The 25,419-nt window shown below is 40.8% G+C and overlaps 1 protein-coding gene across 1 annotated transcript in view; it reads left to right on the top strand.

Moving 5' to 3' along the window:
- CSMD1 (CUB and Sushi multiple domains 1) overlaps nt 1–25,419 on the top strand; it is a 2,470,978-nt gene that overhangs the window by 2,076,709 nt on the left and 368,850 nt on the right. The window contains 2 exon segments of the mRNA XM_063916678.1: nt 5,981–6,076; nt 24,830–25,033. Of these exon segments, the coding sequence (XP_063772748.1) occupies nt 5,981–6,076; nt 24,830–25,033 (300 nt within the window).

Here is a 25,419-nt window from a genome sequence, read left to right as displayed (position 1 = left end):
TTCACTTAGTGTTATGAACAATTTCTGTATGTGAATGCACCAACACAGCTGACCCTATATTGCATCTAAAAGATTACTACTGTATAGCTAATTAACACAGGCTACCAGTGAGGCAAATATTTAGCTGATGAAAGGTAGTAAATTACACTCTTTTTGACTATGTAAACCAGCCCAGTATGCCTTCATTAACTATGCATCACTGAACAAAATTTCAAACACAGGTATTTACAACTGCAAGAAAATTATGATATTACAACTATTTTTCATATACTGTATACAAATTGGTTGCATAGTGTTCTCAGACATCATAAGTTTTTCAGATTGAAAGTTATATGTCTAATTAAACATATCTTCATAAGTTTGCATGAGAGTGAAAGACAGGTTTAAGGAAAGGTAATTCCTTAAATCCAAAGATGATAAGATGTAAGTTTCCATATGTTTTCTCTTGTTTAAGTCCTGAGTAAGTTCTGCATTTTCATAATATTTAAAAACCCTTAAAAAAACAACCCTTATAATAAAACCCCTGACCAGTCAAATAGCCGACCAGTCTACCAGTTCTCCTTAAGAATGAATATTAGGTATGTGTGCTCAATAGTTACAATCAAGGCACAACAACCCACCCCCAACTACAAGGCCTACAATAAAACTTCACTAAAACAAACATTGAGATAACAGATTAACAACACTTTAAAAAAAAGTTGAAGTTTCATCGTAGTACAGACTAATAACTGCTGGCAATGTAATAACAGAAATATAATAAATTCAGACTGCAGCATACAGTATATTCAGCCCAGCTCTGCAAGGGTTCAGTGTAATTACTAGCAATGAAAGGAGGAGAACACAACATCACCTCACTGCACAGTCCCTGAATACCTGGCACAGATACACGTTATTACATCTTTGCTATATCCCGCCATGTATGGCACAGTTTTGCATGCCATAGACTCAGAGATTTAGCCATGCTTTGTGAATTTTCTTATTTTACTTCTTTAATATTTTACTTTATACATATTCTATTATGGCAAACAAAAATTTTAAAATCCATCCACTCGCTACTCATGAAAAACAGCTTAGCCGTGTTTTGCATGTCGTGCCAATTTTAACAAAATAGCAAAGATGTAAGTGGACACATATGTATAGTCACTACAGTATGTAAGTCCTGAAAATGTTCTGACTTTTTTATACTATTTAATAATACTTTTAAAAAACCTAATGATAAAAAAATCCTTTGACCAGCCAAATGGCTGACCAGCCTAGCAGTTCTCCTTAAGAAACAATGTTGTATGTTGTGCAGGTTTCATTCTTAAAACCTTTGAATGCCTATCATTACTGTTTCCAATGTGATCCACCAAGGCTTTCAATGCTCAAAATTAAATTCAAAATAAATTCATGTGGACCCCTGTGGGGTCTGATGGATGGTGCCTGTTCACTTGGTCACATTTGACAGCATTTTACGTGTGCTTGACAATCTTTTAAGGCTGTGCATTTCTGGCTTCCTTTATAAAGATATTTATTTGAATTGTGGCATTTTAGATCTTTGCTGTGTTGTTACAGATCAGTCACTGGTCCTTTACTATGTTATTACTATGAATCCTTTCTGGAATCAAATTCTCATTGTTTTCATCTCAATTTTCCCTTAGAAGTTGCCTGTCTATTAAAACCATGCAGTCTCACAAAATCCTTGCCCGTGCAACATGTTATCTAAGCAAAACAGCTTAAACATAACTGATTCAGTTACAGATTTTGTGCTTGGCCTCATCTTCTGACTTAAATTATTACCTGCCAAGCCTTACTTTGGCCTGCTACTCTCACGTTACTGCTATCCGTTACAGTACCTTTGCATGTTCCTTGATTTTGGCTTGTCTTACGGTTTAGCATCTAGTTACAGTATCTTGTTTGTTTGATTATAGTAAATTCAGAGACTTCCCAGGTAAATGATCAATTGTATGTAAAGCACTGCTTTTCTTATTTACATCTTATAGCCTTTCTTGCATCTCTTCTACCATAACGTCAACGTCTTGTAATAGAATGCAGTAAAAAAAATGACTTAATCGCAGACGTTTACATCAATTCCTTATGCTTATATAGTTCTCTTACATTGTATGTTTCAGTTTACCAAAATGTACCTTTCCTAGGCTGGGTGCACATCTATATAATCATTGGATCACCTGATATTGGGTGATCAGGCAGACGATTACATAGGTATGTAAGCAGGAACGATGCAGGAGCATAAGGTGATAAATGGCTTACAATACTCATGAGGTGCTGCTGCAACTTATGTGTTGTTTATTATTTTAGATGTCGCCCTCCTGACCCTATAGAAGCACATACTCACTGAGCTATTTGTAGCTCAGTGACAGTGTGTATGGGGTCAAGCTGGGTACACAGAACTTTGCCGAACAGGAGTATTTAACCCTATCAGTGAGTGATCGCAAAAGTGTGTAACAAGCTTTACCCTCATCTTCTCCTAACTATTAATACATTTTTGTAACATTTATTTAAAATCTATTTATTTGACTCACTTTTCACTCTTTGTATCTCACTATCAAGTATTTAATTTTCTCATTTAAAAAGATTAATTTTCTTAGTCATCCTCTTCTGCTTGTCCTAAAAGGCTGTGCCCCTTTCTGAACATGTGCCCGTATCCACAAATGTTTTTTTTGTTTCTAGAAGTACTGTCATGAGCTGTCTTCCATTCTGAAGCCTTACATGTCCTTTTGCTAATTTTATTTAAAAAAAATAATAAAAGAAAGTTTCCATGGATCTTTTCCTTAGTCTGAACAGATTGTTCAAATGCCAAAGTCACAAAAGATTTCCATTTATAACTTCAATCAAAATGTAATGTATAGAAGAATGTGCTAGTCACGTTTGCCATGTCGCAATTTTATAAAAGTGAGTAGGGGATAACGCTTTTCTTTGTGTGAATACACATCTGAAGTAAAACATCTTTTAGATTTAGCTACTCTTGTCTAGAAATCATCTTTAATAAGATCAGAGAGGTCTGAATGAAAATATACTAAATGTACCGGAAAGTATAGAGAATGATAAAAGCCAAAATACAGTGATTATTATTAAAGAGGACTAATGTACAGTGAGCTACAATATCAATCAGTAATACATGTACAGTTGATGGGTTAATGTAATAGCCTGAGAGCTGTCAGAGGTGCAGGATTTTGGGGGTCATTCCAAGTTAAAAAAAATGTTTGCAGCGATTAAGTGAAAAAGCAGCACTTCTGCGCATGCGTGACGTACTTTCACAACAGCCAATGTAGTTTTACACAAGATCTAGCAAGGCTTTTTATTCGCAATGTCCGCCGCAGAGTGATTGACATGAAGTGGGCACTTCTGGGTGTCAACTGATCATTTTTAGGGAGTGTTCGGAAAAACGCAGGCGTGCCTGGGCGAACGCAGGGCATGTTTGTGACGTCAAATCCGGAACTAAAGAGTCTGAAGTGATCGCAAGCGCAGGTCTGCAGCTACTCTGAAACTGCACAAATTTTTTTCGTAGCCGCTGTGCGATCCTTTCGTTTGCACTTCTGCTAAGCTAAAATACACACCCAGAGGGTGGCGGCTTAGCGTTTGCATGGCTGCTAAAAACTGCTAGCGAGCGATCAACTCGGTATGACCTACCTTTGTACGAGTCTGCTTGTATTTTTAAAGAGGCAATAATTTACAAGGCAAAACCAGTTTGGTTTTTGCATTGTAAATGATTGTTGTTTTAAAAATATGGCAGCTTGCAGGCTATTACATTTGTGTCCACAAACATACACCTACTGTATCAGCAGATCATGCCAAATTGTCCTGTTTAGCCTGCCACTGACTGCTACTAAGCTGCACCATGCATCCTGCTACACAGTCTGTGTAGCAAATCTGCATCTTATTGGCATCAATAATGTGGCAGAAGTACAATGCACGAGTACCCTGGACACTGGCATTGCTTGTAAAAATGCAAGTGACTGGAAACAGGTATGAGTGAGCTGTACCATGCACTGTACCATGCAGTGTTTTGCTTAATCAGTTACTATTATACCAATTACTTTGTGACAAACAATAATCAGAATCAGAATCAGCTTTATTGGCCAGGTATAGATTCAGGGAAAAGGGGAAAAGGGAACAAAATCCTCCGCACTGGACTCTTATTCAATTAGTGATGCTAATAATAATCTAATATGATTCCCCAATTGTATTATTATAAATCAATTGACAATGGTATGTGGGGGTGCCGCCATAGACAATGGGCTAGAAGAAAAACACTGGAAAGAAAAGGATTGTCTCTTTGTTGGCGCACTATAAGAAGGAGAATGAGTATTTAAAATTTAACTTTTAATTCCATATGGATAAAATACCTGACAATGTGAAAAATCATGAGACAAAATTACAAACATTACACAAAAATAAAATAATAGCAAATCCTACTATGTGTCTTCATTGTGTCCATATAATTCATTATTGGCCAGGTATACTTGCGTATACTAGGAATTTGTCTTCGGTTTGCTATACAACAGCCAAGTAGGTAACAGATAAGCAGGTGGGGGGAGGGGGAGTAAAGTCACACAGTTAGGTATACCGTAGGGACACAAGTTAGTTACATATACGTCAAGTCATTCAATGTTCATGAGTTCAGCAGGCGGACCTCTTGGAGAAAGAAACTTTTGAGGCTTCTGGTGGACCTGGCGGGGACAGCCCTGTAACGCCTGCCTGAAGGAAGCAAGTTAAACATGCTGTGGCCGGGGTGTAGCTGGTCTTTTACTATCTTCATTGCCCGCTTTTTAGCTCTGGACAGGTACAGGTCCTGGACTGAGGGAAGGTCGGCCCCGATGATCTTCTCTGCGGTTCTGACCACCTTTTAGAGCCTGCATCTGTCCCTCGCGCCAGCGGAGCTGTACCATACGAGTATCGAGGAGCACAGTACCGACTCCACAATCGCGGAGTAGAAGAGGAGCAGAAGCTTCTGTGGGATGTTGAACTTCCTTAGTTGCCTGAGGAAGAACAACCTCTGCTGCGCTTTCCCAACATTCGTTGGACCCCCATTTAAGGTCCCGGGAGATTGTGGTTTCCAGAAACTTGAAGGAGTCCAATAGCGATACCACACTATCAGCAATCGTTAGCGGAGGTGCAATATGAATTCTTAGAAGCCAGTATATTAAAAGCAACTTTGGGTGCAGCTACAATGGAACAAAGATGCTAAATTCAGAAAAAAAAGTAAGAAATCCAGGAATCACTACTTTTGGTGGACCGTCTAGGTAGCGCCATGCATCTTGCACAATATGTAGCAAAATGGTTAGGTGTATGTGATTAATAAGGCAAGAACTATATGGATAGCTATAGAAGAGGCAGATAGTTGAATTCCAAAGTTTGGAGATATACTGTACAGTAGTAAACATTTAGCAATATTGCCTAATACCCCAATGAATTATCACATCATAGATGTATTATTTAATATTTAGCTATCTTACTAATAAGAATGATTTGTTTTTACCATCAATTTACTTAATTTAGTTGTTTATTATATCATGTGTCATGTCTTTACACTATTCTATTTACTAATGCACAACATGTATGTATATCATCAGGCAGACATATCTAATACAGTGCATACTGCAGAGCTGTTATTTCCAATGGCAACTAAAACATGCAACCTTAACTCTATAAAAAAACAAGACAGAAGTCAATGAGAGCATCTAGAAAGAAAATAGAAAACTAATTTGTCAATATCCCGAATAATGAAACATAGTGAAGTGTCAACATTTCAGAATACTCCCATCTTCCGTATCCGGTGAACATTGCTACAGCTGCAAGCTTATGCATCTAGGTTATTAATACAGAGCACATGTATAGTAAAATATGTGTTAAAATGTGTAAATAATGTTTTTACATTCATTTTTATACTTGGATGTGTTTTTATTGTTTGCAAGCACGTTTTATATGCAAATTAAAAGTCTAAGGCCATAGTCTAACATCCTAATTTACTATTTTGCAGGGGAGACAATGCCATTAGCTACGTCTAATCACATCCTCCTGAGATTCAGCACAACGAATGGTGGCCCTGCCAAGGGATTTCATTTTGTTTACCAAGGTAACTGATTTTTTCCTGTAATATTATAATCATTTTGATTGAAGCAGTTTAATATTCATAGCGCTGTTTTTTTTTTATAAACATGAGCAAAGGTTTCACTGCCTATATCTCTGTCAAATTAAATGTTGTTATAGCTAAAATAAATGAGATACAATTAGTTTCTTAAAGGAAAGCAGTCAAGCAAATGTGTGTGCTTTCTTCTTTATTTTCAAGTGCAAGGGTGGAATTTTTTTAAAGTGCAACAGTGCAGCTCCAGCAGTGCTAATGCTTCTTGATGCTATGTGCATGCATGTCTCTAATTTTATGCAATATAGTTGGAGTTTGAACAAAAAAGTCATGCTCAACATTTTAATGTGGACTGCAGGCATTTATAATTAAATTTGGACTTAAAATACTTGTAGACTACTTGGGAAGATTTTGATTTAAAGAACAAAATATTTAAGTGACATACAAAGGATGGAGGGGGCAAATTTATGAGGGGAGTCTCCGCTTTGCAGATGGTCGGACTAGCGGGTAAGTGGGTGATTCCCAAGTGGGCCCCACTTCTTCAAGGCCCCATACCTTTCTGTGATGGGGTGGGGCTTAGTAGGCTATAACAGTGGTGGGTGTTCAGGAGGAGGGGGGCGATGCCCAGCATGTTCTAGATCACTGTCAGAACATGACAGTAGGCTACCAGTCTGGCTTCGCAAGTAGCTGCAAAAGTCCTTTTTCTCTACACATCATTGAAAGGCCAAACCTCAGTCAATGTTTTTGATAGAGCACAACATTTTCTAAATATTATATGTATGGAAATGTAAAAATAACAGTGACATTTACAATAGTTTTGCTTGGAATACAGAGGGTATGTCCTCCTGTTTTTGTTTTTTTTAAACAAATATTGTTGAAGAAAAATGAAAAAAAAAATGAAAGATCATCTTAAAGTTTTGTAGTTGGGACTTTTGAAGTCACATATTTTGAGTCTAAAAAAATGTAATGTGCAGTTGTTCCTGTTATGCAAAAGTGGATATTCAAAGTACTCTATATGTGTTGAATAGCCACACTTTTCCTGATGCTACTGTGTCTAAAACAAATTTAGTTAATCCTGACCTTACCCTGTCTATGAAAATATTACTCCACATATATCTTTCCACATTACAAGTTTTTTTTTAGATTTGACTCCCTGTTTTATACAAGTCTGCCTACTCACACAACCATAGACCACATGGGTTCTGCAGGCTGTGTACCCACATGCCTCTTAGCCAGCCTCAACCCCGATGGTCATTATCATGGTATCTCATATGTTATCATGGCTCCAATGGCTCCTTATTACAGATTATGCTTTAGTTGCCTGAGGCACCCAAAGCATAAATCCTGATAAGTCATCAGGGGAAGATTGCCAGCATCAGGGCTAATAGGATAGCCCCCGGTGATCCTATTAGCAGTAGTAAAATACTGCTGCTAATAGGATACCGCCGTTAGTGTCCATGGTATTTCCAATGACTGTAAAATTAAAATAAACAGAAGACCTCACAGCAAATGAGAACTCACTACCTATAGCAACTTTTCTAGATGAGTAGGAACTGTTTTCCTCCTCTGTCAATGCAATCTAAGTCAATTTCCAGTAAAATTCCACCGCCTATGAAACTATAGATACCTATGACACACATGCTGTCTTCATGGATTGCAATTAAATATACTGCATAGCAGTTTTCACAAACAATATATAGATAGCCTTACACCATCTCCACAAGATCATATCAACTCTGATCTATTGTGTGCAACTTCCAACATACTGATTTATTATTTTATTTATTATTTATTCATGAACAGTTTCTTATATAGTGCAGCATATTCCATTGCGCTTTACAATTAGAACAACAGTAATAGAACAAAACTGGTCAAAAACAGACAGATATAGTGGTAGGAAGGCCCTGCTCACAAGCTTTCAATCTATAGGGGAATAAGAATTGATACACAAGGATAGATGCTACCTATTGCCTATAACCTACCGATAATGGTCCTCCAGATTGCTAGGTTCTTAATGGGTTTTATGATATGATCACCCACAGTGGCGGAACTAGCGAGCGGTGGGCCCAGGTGCGACAAAATGCTTTGGGCCCCCCATCCCATCCAAGTCCACCCCCTCACCCCTGGAGAGGATCTGGTGAGGGGGAACTGCTCAGGGCCAGAGAAATGGATACCTAGCAACAGTGCCGTAACTAGACATTTTAGCACTGTGTGCAAGAAACAGCATCGGAGCCCCACCCCTGCATGCAAAACAGGGGCAGTGCGTGCCGTAGGCGTGCGCAAAAATACATAGTGGCGTGGCTTCGTGGGGAAGGGGTGTGGCCACAAAATAATACCAATTCATAAAACGGTGCCCAGTAGTCTCCATTATTCAAATTACGCCGCACAGTAGCACCACTACACCAGGTAGAGACCCTTTTACACCTTACGGCGGACAGATTCCTCTTTTTACACATTACAGCATACACCGTCCCCTTTTTACACATTACGGCAGACAGCGTCCCCCTTTTTACACATAACGGCAGACAGCGTGCCCTTTTTACACATAGTGGCAGACAGCATGCACTTTTTACACATAATGGCAGACAGCGTGCCCTTGTTACACATAGCGGCAGACAGCGTACACTTTTTACACATAACGGCAGACAGCGTGCACTTGTTAAACATAACGGCAGACAGCGTGCCCTTGTTAAACATAACGGCAGACAGCGTCCCCTTTTTAAACATTACGGCAGACAGTGTGCCCTTGTTACACATTACGGCAGACAGCATCCCCCTTTTTTCACATTACGGCAGGCAGATTCCCCCTTTTTAGACATTGCGGCAGACAACGTCCCCTTTTTACACATAACGGCAGACAGCGTGCCCTTGTTACACATAGCGGCAGACAGCGTACACTTTTTACACATAATGGCAGACAGCGTGCCCTTGTTAAATATAGCGGCAGACAGCGTCCCCTTTTTACACATTACGGCAGACAGTGTGCCCTTTTTACACCTAACGGCAGACAGCGTCCCTTTTTACACATTACGGCAGACAGTGTGCCCTTGTTACACATCACGGCAGACAGATTCACCCTTTTTACACATCACGTCTGGCAGATTCCCCCTTTTACACATTGCGTCAGGCAGATTCCCCATTTTTACACATTGCGCCAGGCAGATTCCCCCTTTTTACACATTGCGGCAGGCAGATTCCCCCTTTTTACACATTGTGGCAAGCAGATTCCCCCTTTTTATACATTGCGGCAGGCAGATTCCCCCTTTTTACACATTGCGGCAAGCAGATTCTCCCTTTTTACACATTGCGGCAGGCAGTCCCCCATTTTTACATATTGCGGCAGGCAGTCCCCCTTTTTGTACAGAAAGAAAGAAAGAAAGAAAGAAAGAAAGAAAGAAAGAAAGAAAGAAAGAAAGAGAAAGAAGAATTATACTTACCCTCTCCGCTGGCTCAGGCTCCTCGGTGCAGTTTCTGGTCACGATTCCTGGGCAGGAGAGGAGGAGGAGGAGGGAGGTGGAGGAGGGAGCCGCAGCAGCGGAAGACAGCCTATAGTGAAGCAGAGGGACAGCAGCAGCAGCGCCTCAACCAGTAGTAAAGCGCTGCTGCGGCTCCCTCCTCCTCCTTCTCCCCCGTACCGCTGCGCTCCTCTCCTCTCTGTCTGGCCGGCTGTGTGCTGCGGGCAGTGGTTGCCCACAGCACACAGCGGCATGTGATGAGTCAGTTTGACTCATTACATGCTTTGGGCCCCTGGACAGTGGCGGGCCCCAGTGCAACACACTGGTTGCACTGGCGGTAATTCCGCCTCTGATCCCCCAGCAATGTTGGAAGACAAAATGTGAGGTTATGTGTACTGTACAGAGAGGATGGGATTAGAAAGAGAAGCATTGAAGGTTATGTGGGTGGGTCTGGAATTTGATAGGCTTGTCTGAAGAGGTGAGTTTTCAGGGAACGTGATTGCAATTTGCAATCTTTCATCCACCACAGTTATCTGTCTGACAATAAATTAGCAAAAATTATTTACATTTGGAAAAAAACTTAATTTGAACCTTTGTTTTAATTAGTATTGCTTTTCTCTAAACCTATTTGCCTCAAAACTCTTGTCCACAGTGAATTTAATAGTGATACTCTTGCTTAATTACCTGATTTAGAGTTACCTTTGTTTATCCACCCACATTCAGGCAATATAAGCTGTGACATTACAAGTTGTGCAACATCTCAGCAAGCCTTCTCACACAGGATGCGTCAAGCCTTATGACCCTTTTAATTAACTAAATCAGATTTTGTAAGCTTCTTCTAATTGGCCTTCTACTTGAACCTATATCTCCTGTGAAATCAATTATGAATTCTGCTGCCTGGCTCATCCAACCATTTCAGTCCTCGTCTGCTCTGTCAATTTTTATATTAGCTCACATTAGCTTCTAGAATGTTGTGGATGCTAGTTCACATTATATCTGCTTGCACTCCATCTATACCTGAACGTGGCCATAAATGCTCTTACAGTCACCTTCTGCATTCCTAAATTAAAAAAATTAAAAAGTATACCATTTTGAGAACGCAGTAGAGAGGCTGGAAGTCAGGAGCCCAGAACTGAAAGCTAACTAAATCAAATGGAGAGTTGGGCAGTGTAAAGAGCCAGAGCTGTGAGAGAGAGACGCCAGGGACTGCTAATGATCTATGAGACCCAATGTGCCATGACTGAATAGTCTACACTTTGATAAACCTATTTTATTTTATTACATGTACGTGCAAAACTTAAGTAAAGTGATACTGTATATTGGTTTTAACTAGTGATGTGCACCGGAAATTTTTCGGATTTTGTGTTTTGGTTTTGGATTCGTTTCCACGGCCGTGTTTTGGTTTCGGACGCGTTTTGGCAAAAACACCCTGAAATTTTTTTTTCGGATTTGGGTGTGTTTTGGATTTGTGTGTTTTTTTTACAAAAAACCCTCAAAAACAGCTTAAATCATAGAATTTGGGGGTCATTTTGATCCCATAGTATTATTAACCTCAATAACCATAATTTCCACTCATTTCCAGTCTATTCTGAACACCTCACACCTCACAATATTATTTTTAGTCCTAACATTTGCACCAAGGTCGCTGGATGGCTAAGCTAAGCGACCCAAGTGGCCGACACAAACACCTGGCCCATCTAGGAGTGGCACTGCAGTGTCAGACAGGATAGCAGATTTAAATAATAGTCCCCAAACAGCACATGATGCAAAGAAAAAAAGAGGTGCAATTAGGTAGCTGTTTGACTATGCTAAGCGACCCAAGTGGCCGACACAAACACCTGGCCCATCTAGGAGTGGCACTGCAGTGTCAGACAGGATGGCAGATTTAATAAATAGTCCCCAAACAGCACATGATGCAAAGAAAAAAAGAGGTGCAATGAGGTAGCTATGTGACTAAGCCAAGCGACCCAAGTGGCCGACACAAACACCTGGCCCATCTAGGAGTGGCACTGCAGTGTCAGACAGGATGGCAGATTTAAATAATAGTCCCCAAACAGCACATGATGCAAAGAAAAAAAGAGGTGCAATGAGGTAGCTGTGTGGCTAAGCTAAGTGACCCAAGTGGCCGACACAAACACCTGGCCCATCTAGGAGTGGCACTGCGGTTTTCTAGCGAGAGTATGAGTGCTTCCATCCTCATGTGAATCTGATCCACTAGCCATGAACATAGGCCAGGGCCTCAGCCGTTCCTTGCCACTCCGTGTCATAAATGGCATATTGGCAAGTTTATGCTTCTCATCAGACGCTTTCAATTTAGATTTTTGGGTCATTTTACTGAACTTTTGTAGTATACTTGACAACACAGAGGTAGAGCAATGGACTACTGTACCGTACTGCTATATATATACTGGTGGTCACAGCAACATTCTGCACTGTCCCCTCCTACTATATACTGCGCACAACTAAAATGCAGAACAGGTATGGATGTATAGTATACTTGATGACACAGAGGTAGAGCAGTGGACTACTGTACCGTACTGCTATATACTGTATATACTGGTGGTCACAGCAACATTCTGCACTGTCCCCTCGTACTATATTCTGCGCACAACTAAAATGCAGCACAGGTATGGATGCATAGTATACTTGACGACACAGAGGTAGATCAGTGGACTACTGTACCGTACTGCTATATATATACTGGTGGTCATAGCAACATTCTGCTCTGTCCCCTCCTACTATATACTGCGCACAACTAAAATGCAGCACAGGTATGGATGCATAGTATACTTGACGACACAGAGGTAGAGCAGCGGATTACTGTACCGTACTGCTATATATATACTGGTGGTCACAGCAACATTCTGCACTGTCCCCTCCTACTATATACTGCGCACAACTAAAATGCAGCACAGGTATGGATGCATAGTATACTTGATGACACAGAGGTAGAGCAGTGGACTACTGTACCGTACTGCTATATATATATACGGGTGGTCAAAGCAACATTCTGCACTGTCCCCTCCTACTATATACTGCGCACAACTAAAATGCAGCACAGGTATGGATGCATAGTATACTTGATGACACAGAGGTAGAGCAGTGGACTACTGTACCATACTGCTATATATATACTGGTGGTCACAACAACATTCTGCACTGTCCCCTCCTACTATATACTGCGCACAACTAAAATGCAGCACAGGTATGGATGCATAGTATACTTGACGACACAGAGGTAGAGCAGTGGACTACTGTACCATACTGCTATATATATACTGGTGGTCACAGCAACATTCTGCACTGTCTTCCTACTATATAATACAATGCAGCACAGATATGGAGCGTTTTTCAGGCAGAGAACGTAGATATTTTCAGCACACTAAGCACATATATTTGCAAGCACACTGAGCACAGATATTTGCAGCACACTGAGCACAGATATTTGCAGCACACTGAACACAGAAACTGAGAGAATGCAGCCACGTCCTCTTGCTATCATCTCCAAAGCACGAGTGAAAATGGCGGCGACGCGCGGCTCCTTATATAGAATACAAATCTCACGAGAATCCGACAGCGGGATGACTTTCGGGCGCGCTCGGGTTAACCGAGCCAGGCAGAAAGATTCGAGTCTGCCTCTGAACCGTGTAAAATGGGTGAAGTTCGGGGGGGTTCGGATCCCAAGGAGTTTTAACTAGAGATGAGCGGGTTCGGATTTACTCGGTTATTTATGCCAGCATTATTGACATTTATTATTTTCTGGATTTTTCTTATTGGCTAACCAAAACACGTGACATCCGATAGCCAATAAGGAGATTCGGGTAAATCCGAATAAAACTGAACCCGCTCATCTCTAGTTTTAACGATACTGCACTATCTGCGCCCTGTGTTTTTGTATTTTCAGGATTATCAATTACCCTTGAGGAAGGGAGCATAGGGGAGCAGCGACACAGCAAACAAGTGAATGATATATCAGGCTAAGATTTGCGCATGAGATATGTTTATATATATATATATATATATATATATATACACACTGTATATATATACACATATATATATTATATATATATTCAATGAAATGGTGTACAGGTGCACTGGTCAATGTTATGTTTCCACTTAGAAAATGGAAAAGAGTCCTCAAGGTTGTCAAAACTCTGGGATATAGCACTGGGTTTATAGCCTTTCAAAAAACCGCTGCACCCCTCTTGTAGAAACTCCGGACTCCTGGAGTGAGATACTCTAAATACAGAAACAAAAGGAGGGGGCGCACATAGTGCAAATCACTTTTATTTAAAACAGGTAAAATCCCATTAACAAAGGATCCACATTAACACATAGGATCACTGTGACATAGAATCCACATTAAATGAATGAGACTCGTACCGAGGTTCTCACCCGTGTGGACTGGTTACCACATGATGTATACAAAATGAAAGCACCAATCTCTCCCTGCCAGTAAAAGCTGTGCTGCATTGGGAACGTGAACCTCACACTGTGCCAGCGGCTTACAGGACAATGCCGCTGTTCCTCAGGACACGAACACAGGCAGAAGACACAGACCGGTTGTCAGCTTGGAGGTGGGTATGTCTAGCAGGCCACACCACTACTAGTTTCGCATGTAGCTTCGTCATGACCTGTGGGGGTCATTATCTGAGGTCATTGGTACATGTTAGGCAATGTACTAACCTTGGAAACAGTAAGAGTAGGTGTGTTTTCAAATGTACATGGCAATATATTCTTATGGTATAACATATGTGTCTCTAGATGTTGAAATTGGTGAAACAGCACAGAAATGAATAAAACAAGTAATAGACACACAACAATACAGTACACGAGTACCATTGCACAACAATGGAGTATGCCCACCCAAAACTAATCCAATCTGCACAAGATTTAAAAAATTATATTATTGTAAAAGGGATTTTAAATACAATTGAATAAAAATAAAGTAGTCCTTTAACTTCTGTCCTCCTTTATGTGAGGTCATTGAGATGGGTGTGGTATGCGTGATCCCACCGGTCACCATACATATGCTGGGATCCTGGCATCAAGATGGCTGGCAGGGGGAAAGGGGGTGAGCGCAGCTCACCATGGGTGGTAATCCCACTCTATGGGTGTCATGGACACCCACGAGTGGGAATAGTCCCTGTTGGTCGGCATGCCGACTGTCAGGATTCTAAGGGGAAAAACAATATATACCAGCGCTGGCTGTATTTAAGAAAAATTAACAATAAAGTATAAAAATATTCAAAGGATGGTAGGTATTTAAAAATGAACAATAAATTTAATACAAGTAATCAATAAAAACAAATATTGTCACAGTGATAATTAGCAAATTATGATAGTTAAAAGGATGACACATTCATATGGCTCTTATTAAAGCAGTATCATACCCTGGCTAGGACATTCTCTGGATAGTCCAAATGATTGTGTCTATATCCTCTAGGCTCAACGTGTTTCGCTGGTGCAAACAACCCAGCTTCCTCAGGAGCATATGTGCTCCTGAGGAAGCTGGGTTATTTGCACCAGCGAAATGCATTGAGCCTAGAGGATATAAACACCATCATTTGGACTATCATCATTGTCTACCCTGGTATTATATTGGACTGCACCACTCTTTGGACTATAAAGTTGCTTCAGAGGAACCAGAGCCATCCCCTACGCCAAGCTACTGCACATTGCTGGAATAAATTGGGAACACCATTAAGGACTCTATCGATTGCTTTCCCCTTACCTCTGACAACTTCATATAAAAGGAATCCAGAGAATGTCCTAGCTAGGATATGATTCTGCTTTAATAAGAGCCATATTACTGTATCATCTTTTTAACTACCATAATTTGCTAATTAGCACAGTGACAATATTTTTTTTTATTACTTGTATTAAATGTATTGTTCATTTTTAAATACCTACCACCCTGTGAATATTTTTATACTTTATTGTGATTTTTTCTTAAATACAGCCAGCGCTGGTATATTATTTTTCCTTTATATATTTTTATGCCTAGGGGAATAACCAACCCCTTTACCAGCTGCTATTGATAGTGCACTCATTTGTGTTGTATTTGACTTAGGATTCTAAGAGGGTGGGATGTAGGGGAGGTATTGTGACCGGCGGTCTCCGGACCACCAGTCACATAACTAAATCCTGAAAACTGTATATGCCAACAAACGTTATGTGTGGCTAGCATGTGAAGTCATAGATTTCTCAATGCTAATACAGTTTCTTTTTTCTAAGTCAACTTTTAAAGATTGTTATACCCTATAAATATTTAATACAGATGCAAGTTATTATGGAGTTTTGTTATCTATTAAAATAGAGGCATGTTTTAAGCTCCAGGAATTGGCTTGCTGTTGTTGTGAACAGTGTAAGTTTGCTGAATAAACACACTAATCTGCCCTGCAAAGTCAATCATTTTATTTATCACTCTATATTTCTGGTTGACCTTATTCTATGTTAAATTTCCACTGGGCTGATTTCAATTTTGTTTCACAGCAGTGTGAAACATTTACTAAAGGATGGAAAATAATTACAGGAGCAAACAGGATTCCTATTTAACAATGGTTCAGGCTTACAGTTAGTGATCATTTTGCCCAAAAAGGGACAAAATAAATCTTATAATCCATACTCTTTATTCTTTATCGGTATAGATCCAAAAAGCAATAATGATTTAATGTTATTAACAAATGATTTCTATCACATTTAAATAAATCAAGTATAGACACAAAGGAACAACTGTACGTGTTTCATTATAATAACAGGATGTGAAGTGTAAAAGTGGGACAAATATTGTTAAGTAACAAACAAATAATGTTTTAGTACAAAATGCAAGATGTCATTATGGCAAAGCATCTGTGCTGATAGTAATCATAAATGCAAATGAAAATATTCTCCAAAGTATGAACATACGAGACCAATACTGTAGATAAAATGCACATAAAATCTATATATATGCCCCTGTCACACTATACATGGTGGTGTAGGTACAGTAGTGCATACTTTCCCCCAACACTTTCATCTGCCCTGGCCTGCTGGTGGGTGTGAACAATAGGTGAACAACGGATGCCAGCTCATGCAGTTTTTAGAGCAATTTTGGGGGACTATGGGCCTAATACAGTAAGGATTGCAAATTCTGCTAATTGGCAGAATTTGCAATCATTTTGCAAGCATGCTGGGGGCCGCCCATTGCAGGGCAAGGCCGCCCAGCATGCTGACCGCTGCCTCCCCCCTTTAACAATCAGAAATTGCGAATGCATCACAATTTCTGTTTGTTAGCAGAAATAGTTGATGCCTCCTGCCAGTGCTGCGCCCGCAGGTGGACTGCCTTCATCTTCCCGATCATGGTGGCAGTGTGTGATATCACGCAGCAGCCACAATCATGCCCCCGACACTCCCCCGTTTGCACCGCACTGACCCCCGCAATGCACCATCTCTGCCCTGGAAACGTAGCATTGCCGCCGCCTTCACCCCGCGACCGCCTCTGCTTGATTGACAGACAGATGCGATCGCATTTTATGCACCCCCCACAGAAAGTGTAGTCATATGTGCAGGACGAGTCCTGCGCATGTGCCCGCGGGGCGTTTGTAATAATTACGGTTGGATCGCAATTTGCAATCCAACTTGAATTAGCCCCTACTGTATATCAGGTATTTGTGCATGGTGATGCAGTGCAGCACAATAAATTGGGAGCCAGATCATATCTATTCCAAACATATATTCTGTTTATTTACATAACTTCTCCTACTCATAACTTGATTACAAAATGTGAAAATACAAAATGAACATTTCCTGCTACAACTGGTCAAATAAATACTGTTGCAAAATATTAATTTCAATTCACTCTCCTATTCCTCTTGCACAATCTTAAAACATACAGAAGACAGAATAAAGTCACATGAAGGACTTTCTTCATCTCACATTACATCGCTTGGCTGCTATCTGTAGTACCACAGCATCAGCATCACATAGGTTTGAATTGGTTTGCACAAGGGGCATAACCAGGAATTTGTGAGCCAGGCTCCATAGCAACATACTGAAGGGGCCCCTGCCTCAGTGCTTCTTGAGAGACACCTACAGTATCTGCAGCAGTTATTAATTGTATGCCCCATGACAGTACTTTAGTTAATTTTCTGAACCATAGTAGGGCCCTAGTTAATATTATTCCCCATAGTACTCAGTTGCATCAAGAGAGGGGAGAGAGGGTGCAAACTACCTGGGTCCAGATCTGATACAGGGGCCCAGGTCCATGCCTCCTTTGATTAGGCCATGCCCTCTGAAAAGTACCTGGGCCCAGCCAGGCTCTCTACTACCCTGACTGGGAGGCATGCCATGCTTCTGTAAGTGGGTGCTTCTGATGTGCTAGACATGCCCCCAAAAGAGTTGCCATGCCCTCAGCATGCTGTGGTCACACTCCCTCCAGTGGGGGCAGGAGGGCCCAGAAAATTGTTGTACCTAGGCTCAGAATTTCTCTTGGCTGCCTTGATAGTACTGCCCTAGTTTATTTTATGATCCATCATAGTTTCCTAGTTTACAAGATGTCACATTGTAGGGGTGATATTACACATGATGTTACACAGTATCCCCAATACACATTATGACATACTGGGCCTGATTCAGATGTGGTTAGAGATTCAATAGCGCTGTATGGTAATGCAGCAGGAGGCTTTTTTACAAGCAGAAGCCCCCCTGCTACAGGAGTGATCTGACCTGTATCCTAGTAAGCAGCATCGGATCTTCCACTAACCATTGGATGACTGGTGGCACTCATGGTGCCGCACTAAGCCACCTGTCACAGAGACCAGGAGATCTGCATCCTACAACAGAGATCCCTGGCCTTCATTCACACACACATAGAAGAGTTCTGTGCATGTGCACAGTATACATAATCGGTACTTTGCAGTTGCTATAGGATTAACCACCACTGTGTCCCCAGTTCATATTATGCCACATTATAGAGCTCTATGTTCATACTGTGCCACATTAGAGTGCCCTCCAGTTCAAATTAAGCCAAGTTTACAGTGCCACAGTTCTTATTACAGATTTGCTGAGATGCGGCATACTGCAGCACAGCTTGCTACCTGGCATGCCAGTCTGCGACTATTCGCAGCCAGTGATCTCTCCATTAATTTCAAATGGAATTAAAGTAGTGATAGCTGCCTGCAAATAGTCACAGCCTGGCACACCATGTAGCATGCAGCAATGGAATGCTGCAATGCAGCATGATGAGCTTGGCTACATCTGTATGTAACATTATTGTGCCCTCCACATTACAATGAGCAGATCAGATTAAGACACATTACAGTTGCCTCCAGATCAAATTATGCAACATTACAGTACAATAATAACATCCACTACACACACTGAACATGTAAGGTTACACAATTCAGATTGGGCAATGGATCAGACCCAATTTTTTAGCAGGCAAATTTTGGGAATTGGTATGCAACTTTATAACCTGGGTACAGGTCTCTGGGCTCTATAGCAATGGCACCCCTAACGCACACTACAGTTACACCAATGGTTTGCACCATCCTGCTATCATCAGGATCTAAACTCATTATTCATAACATTACTGCTCAGAGACTCCTAAATAGTGTAGCTCACAGTTGCCACTCAGCTGTTCAGAAGGGTATAATTCTTCACACACAATCTGTCATTCTTCTCCCATATTTGACCAATATGCAAATGCTTACATACCCGATCTGCCTCTATGCTCTTATCTCTTTACGGTTCATCAATATACAAATGGTCACACACAAGTCTGCCTCTCTTTGCTCCTCTTCTACTTCTCAGTGGATTGACCCTTTACAGATAATATACTGTAGCTTCTTCCTAACACAGACCTTAGCACAGCCTTCACAATTTCCCCTGCTTCTCTATGGGGCTCTGCTGCATTAAAAATAGTGTGCTAAAGCAGCTAACCCCCTTTAAAGACTGGCATGATTTCAGTATGGGGCTGACTTGATGGGCCTATTTATAGATTTCCCTGTAACCACCTTCAAACTGCAAAGACATATCCTTCCTGGGGCTCTCATTGCAACCACCACAGCCCACCTCTAAAAATGCCACTGGAAAGTAAAACTCCCACTTCCACCCTGCACCTCACCTTTGATGACACAACACATCTCTTCTCTTGCATCGCTCCACCTCTTAGCTCATTATCAGGTTACACAGATCCGAAGTTTACATTACATTTATTTAAGAAGATATTTTAGCCTTTAAATTTGTCCCTAATATATACAGTTGAGTATCCCTTATCCAAAATGCTTGGGACCAGAGGTATTTTGGATATCGGATTTTTCCGTATTTTGGAATAATTGCATACCATAATGAGATATCATGGTGATGGGACCTAAATCTAAGCACAGAATGCATTTATGTTACATATACACCTTATACACACAGCCGGAAGGTAATTTTAGCCAATATTTTTTGTAAGTTTGTGCATTGAACAACGTGTGTGTACATTTGCACAATTCATTTATGTTTCATATACACCTTATATACACAGCCTGAAGGTAATTTAATACAATATTTTTAATAACTGTGTGTATTAAACAAAGTTTGTGTACATTGAGCCATCAGAAAACAAAGGTTTCACTATCTCACTCTCACGCAAAAAAGTCTGTATTTCGGAATATTCCGTATTTCTGAATATTTGGATATGGGATACTCAACCTGTATTTATGTTTTAAATTTGCAGATCTGGATTGGGGCATTTAGTATCTTAAAAATACAAATAATTCATGTTGGCTATACCAATATGCCTTCACCACATTACTCTATTATACTCTTTCTAGACAGTCTAGTTAAATGTTTGCAACCTTTTTCACACTTTTCCTACTACAGTGTTTTCTGACAATACCACAAAACCCTTGCAATGCACATCAATCTCTCTGCAATTGTATCAGGACTGTACTGTACTCACCCATACTGGTTACAAGTATCTCATAATCGCAATTAAAACATATATTTTTTTAACCATTATTACACGTAAAGAGTGTGTAACTATTCAGATAGCTAAACCAAGTCCATTTCTTAATGCACAGACAATGACCATCTGGAACTCCCACCTCTTAATCATACAGCCTGAAATGATCGTCCATATAATATAGCTGTAGAAGATATTGGACCTTATTCAGTAAGGATTGCAAAACTTGTGAATTGCAATCTGACCGATTATTAAACAACTATGTATGCACAGCGTTAGCATTGTGCATGCGCGAGTAATAATAGCAACAGAAAATGCATACACATCATGATCGCAATGCAGCCACTGTTTGATTGACAGGAAGTTGGCATTTCTGGGTGGAAACCTGCAATTTTCTTAAAAAACTCAGGCATGCCCAGGCATTTATAAGGAGAGCCTCTGACAGCGATGACCACTTCCAGCCTCTTGTATCGCAAGAATTGTGGATGACCATGCCCGGCGCAGATAGGAAAAATCTTTGATGTTCCGGTAATTGTGTATGGTTCAACGAACACCTGCATATTGCGTTGCATTCGCATTTTATGCAATGTGCATTTTTTATCAATTTCTGGGCAGCAACTATTTGATTGCAGTAACTGCTTTTTAGCACAAACTGCAATCCTTACTGATTAAGGTTCATAAGCCTGTAGGGTAAGACAGACATAACACAACCTTTCAGCACGTAATACACAGAGATTACTGAAGCAGAGAATAAAATTGAGGCTATTACCCTTTCATCTGTCACATGGCAAGAAGGCAGCAAAGCATAGGCAAACAAATGCATATCTGTGCAGAATAGAGTAGACTTAAACAACAGAGTATGGAGCATTAACTAGTCACATAAAATCACTTACAATATACTGTAATATGAGAAGCCCTAAAGACATAGGAGTCTATTCAGACCCAAACACAGTGGCTACATTCAGGCTGCCTGCACATGTGCACTTGCCGTAGTGTGCATGTTTGACCCTTCACACTGTGGCCGCATCCTTGAAGAATGTGGGTGCATTATGATTGACAGTTCAGGCCATTTGGGGGTGGGCAGGGGAGGCAACTAAGCATTGCCTGGGTGGGCTGCACAAATCAGAGGCAGGTCAGGACTATTTTTGGGGTGGCTGCGTGACATCACATGTAGCCGCTCCAAAAAAAGTCTACCGACTGCCTGACAGCGCAGCCAGCCTGCGCTGCCAGTTGTAAACCCTAGTTCTAGTGCATCTGCAATTAGATTGTGGACACATCGGAAGGCGGACCAACACATGCTGGGCTGCCTTGCCCTGTGCTGGGTGACCCTCAGCATGTGCAGAGATAAATGCAGATCCAGCTGCGTATGCAGCAATCTGCGTTCATCTCTGAATATCCTCAGCAGTACATATATGATAAAATATCATTGACTAACAAGATAATGCAGGAGGGACCCATCATTTTGTGGGAGGATTTGTGACGACAGCTCCGGCCCCGATCATCGCAGCTGCTGAGTAAGTCCTGGGCTGTGCAGAGACTGCACAAACTTCTGTTTGTGCAGCTCTCCTGCACATGTGATCGCACACCTGCACAGTGAATTCCCCCTCCCTCTGTAGGCAGCGACTACCTGATTGCAGGGATGCAAAAACGCACTCTAGCGTTCAGGTCTGAATTAGCCCCAATGTCAAGAACCAATGAACCACTCCCAGATAGGAGTTTAACAATTCTGTAGTAAGACTTGCATCCTGTTCCTTTTTATGTGTACTGCAACTTTAGCTTTTGTATTGCTTATCTTTATGTACAGTACTGTATGTTAGTTTTCTATATCTGCTTGTTTCTTATTTTCTTACCCAGCATGTGTAGCTTCACCCCGTGATGCAAGTGCAAATCAAATGCGGTCACATCGGATAGAGGTTGACCCCTGCATATGCAGCCTGACTGTCGCTTCGGTTAGAGGTCGACCCCGGCCATACGCAGCCTCACTGCTATTTTTCCTATCGCAGGAAATGCAGCCAGCCCTGTAAACGGCCATTACATGCCTGTGTTTACGGATCCCCCCTCCCAGATGCCCATATCCTGTCATTCACATGCGATCGCATTCTTCCTGCAATATGGCTGGTGCGCGTGTGCAGACCCTGTGGAGATGGCTGCTGCATGCGAATGCAGAAGCTGTATCAATCTCTGAATAAGGTCCTAAATTTAGAAATAGTACGAAATATTAAATAGAATAGTAAATAGAAAGAAGTACAACATTGCAGGAATAACTACCCATGGCAGAGAGCGGAAAGCTGAACAATGCATCTTGCACCGTATGGCACAAAAAGGATAGGTGTACTGTATGTTGTCACATCTGTAGCTGCATTGTGGAGTCATGACACACATACCTCCCAACTTCTAGTAACTGCAATGCAGGATCCTTTCACGCGGAAAAGCCGCACCTGCCTGAAAAGGGAATGTAGACTGTTGGAAAGGGGCATGGCTTCACGGGAATGCTAAACCGAAGCCATGCCCCCATTTTACATCACTTTAGGGTATGCCCAGCACTCTGTGATCTGCTGGCATGCACCCTGTCCCTCTGTCTCCTGTGAATAGATGCTGTGTGCATGTGCACAATGTCTATTCACTGCTGCTTTGATAGGCAGAGCAGCGAGTTACAGGAGCCTCCCAACTGCCCCCACCCCACCATACTTCACTGCGGCCCTCTGGTGGAACTATGGGACAGTACCAAAAAATGGGTATGTCTCATGAAAATCGGGGTAGTTGAGAGGTATAGTGCAGTACTGTACTCCACACATTGATGCACATGGTGTTGTTGTTGCAGAAATGTAGACACAGTAGCAACGAGACAGGAGGTGGGGTACTTAGTGCCTATGCCTGGATATGCTGGGAAGGGGGGGGGGTAGAAGAGTGCTCAGTTTGGGTCAGCTGCTAATGGGGTTATTGTCCACCTTTGCAGTGTTTCTGAGGGGAGCAGCAGCTGCTGCTGCTCCCTGTGTGGTGCCAGAAAAGCTCTCACGGTGCCAGAAAAGCTATTCCTCTTTTTTTTTTTTGAGGGGACATGGCCACTCCTCCTAGGATTTGGCCTGGGCATGTAGTTGTTATTTGGCAGCCCTGTGTGTACACAGATATACTGTACCATGTTTTTGTATGGTCATGAGACAGGTGTGGTCACAAACCCTTACTGCACTTGACCTGCATTTCAGAGCCTCCTTTGTGCACATTCAGTTACAAATGTAAATAGCATAATCATGCAAAAATACATGAATGCATGTGTACCTACCAATCCTGGCAATGCAAAGTGAATTCATGCAAACCACACTATACCAACTGGCATAGCATTCACTTGGCATCAAGCCCATTGTGTTTTCTTTTAAGCCGATAATAAACTTTTATATTTTATTTTGAGTGTAGATGAGCAATCACTTTTATATATCTATTGCTGTGCAGTTGATTGAAACAAAATTGCAGTACAGACTGCAATCTTAGGTCCCAACGGAAAATTTTTAACACAGGAGTTTGGAAGACACAAGAAGAAGAAGTGTTTATTCTAAGCCTGAACTTCTGCCATTACGCACACCAGGCGATTATTCCTGTTACAAAGCACAAAAAAAGGAAGAAAAAAAGCAGTGAAAAGAAAAAAGCAGCAAGCACTGGATTTGCCAGAGCTAAACTGACCCTACAGCTTTTCATTCTTGCACTGCATAAGTTATAAATATGGAACCAATTGCACTGTATTTTATTAAATGGTAATGAACAATGTTCATTGAACATTGAATATCTATTCATACATTACTCCTGATATTACCCTCTTAATTAAGGGCCTGATTTTGAGGATGGAGTAAAGCAAAGACATGGACAAACCCTGTTGCAATGCTAGTGGTGCAAATACATTTGTTTTTTATATGCAGGGTAAATACTTGTTGCTTTTGCATGTACTGTAGCTTACAAATGTTGGACAGCTTTATTTTTAGACTGCAATGTATATTTGAATTTGGACACACTCCTCTCAAATCTAAATATCTCTGCACATTTACCAACTGCCTTGCCTGCAATACAACGTGGTTTTGCCAAAGTTCAAATTTACTTATTTTTGCTAAATGTTCAGCAGTTTCTCTTATACTGTAGGTAATGGAAGATGAGATACTTGCTGATTGTGTCTGCATATATGCCAATATGACATCTTCAATGAGTTGTTATTAGGATTATTATTATTTTTTGTATATGTTCTGTATGATCGGTTTCTAAATAATAGATCCCATACCTGTATTTTTATTATATCAAACATATTAACATAAAGTTTATCTGTGATAACTCTGTTGACTATGATACATAATATTTTTTTTTGTTTTCTTTTTGTAGCGGTACCACGTACTAGTGATACGCAGTGTAGCTCTGTTCCTGAACCCAGATATGGCAGAAGAATTGGTTCTGAATTCTCAGCAGGTTCCGTCATCCGATTTGAATGCAACCCTGGCTACTTACTTCAAGGGTCTAAAGCTATTCATTGTCAGAGGGTACCAAATGCTTTAGCACAATGGAATGATACTGTGCCCAGTTGTATAGGTATATTAATTTCTTATGACATTTTATAATTGAAATCCTGCTATGTATTAATTTTTTGTGCAGTCTTTAATTAGTTTTAGTTTGTATGAGCTATTGCAAAATCATAATTATTGTCTATTACACCTGAATAAATCTGCTTAAATAATATTATATAGTACAAATGATTATGCAGTCGCCCCATTTTGCTAGAAAATGATAAGCACTAAATTTGATACTGAATATTAAGCTCTGACTATACATTTTCAGATACTGTACAAATCAATTTGAAGTGCTCTAGACTGCAAGCCTTTATTCAGATAATGTAACCAAGCAGCTTCAGAAAAGATTGTCAATGTTTTCTTTTCATGATGAAATCACCTTTGCAAATGACTGTCTTATCTAGAGTG

This window comes from Pseudophryne corroboree, chromosome 4, assembly GCF_028390025.1.
Source record: "Pseudophryne corroboree isolate aPseCor3 chromosome 4, aPseCor3.hap2, whole genome shotgun sequence".
Taxonomy (NCBI): Eukaryota; Metazoa; Chordata; class Amphibia; order Anura; family Myobatrachidae; genus Pseudophryne; species Pseudophryne corroboree.
The sequence above is the reverse complement of the archived record's forward strand: the minus strand, read 5'-3'. Positions and strand labels throughout refer to the sequence as shown.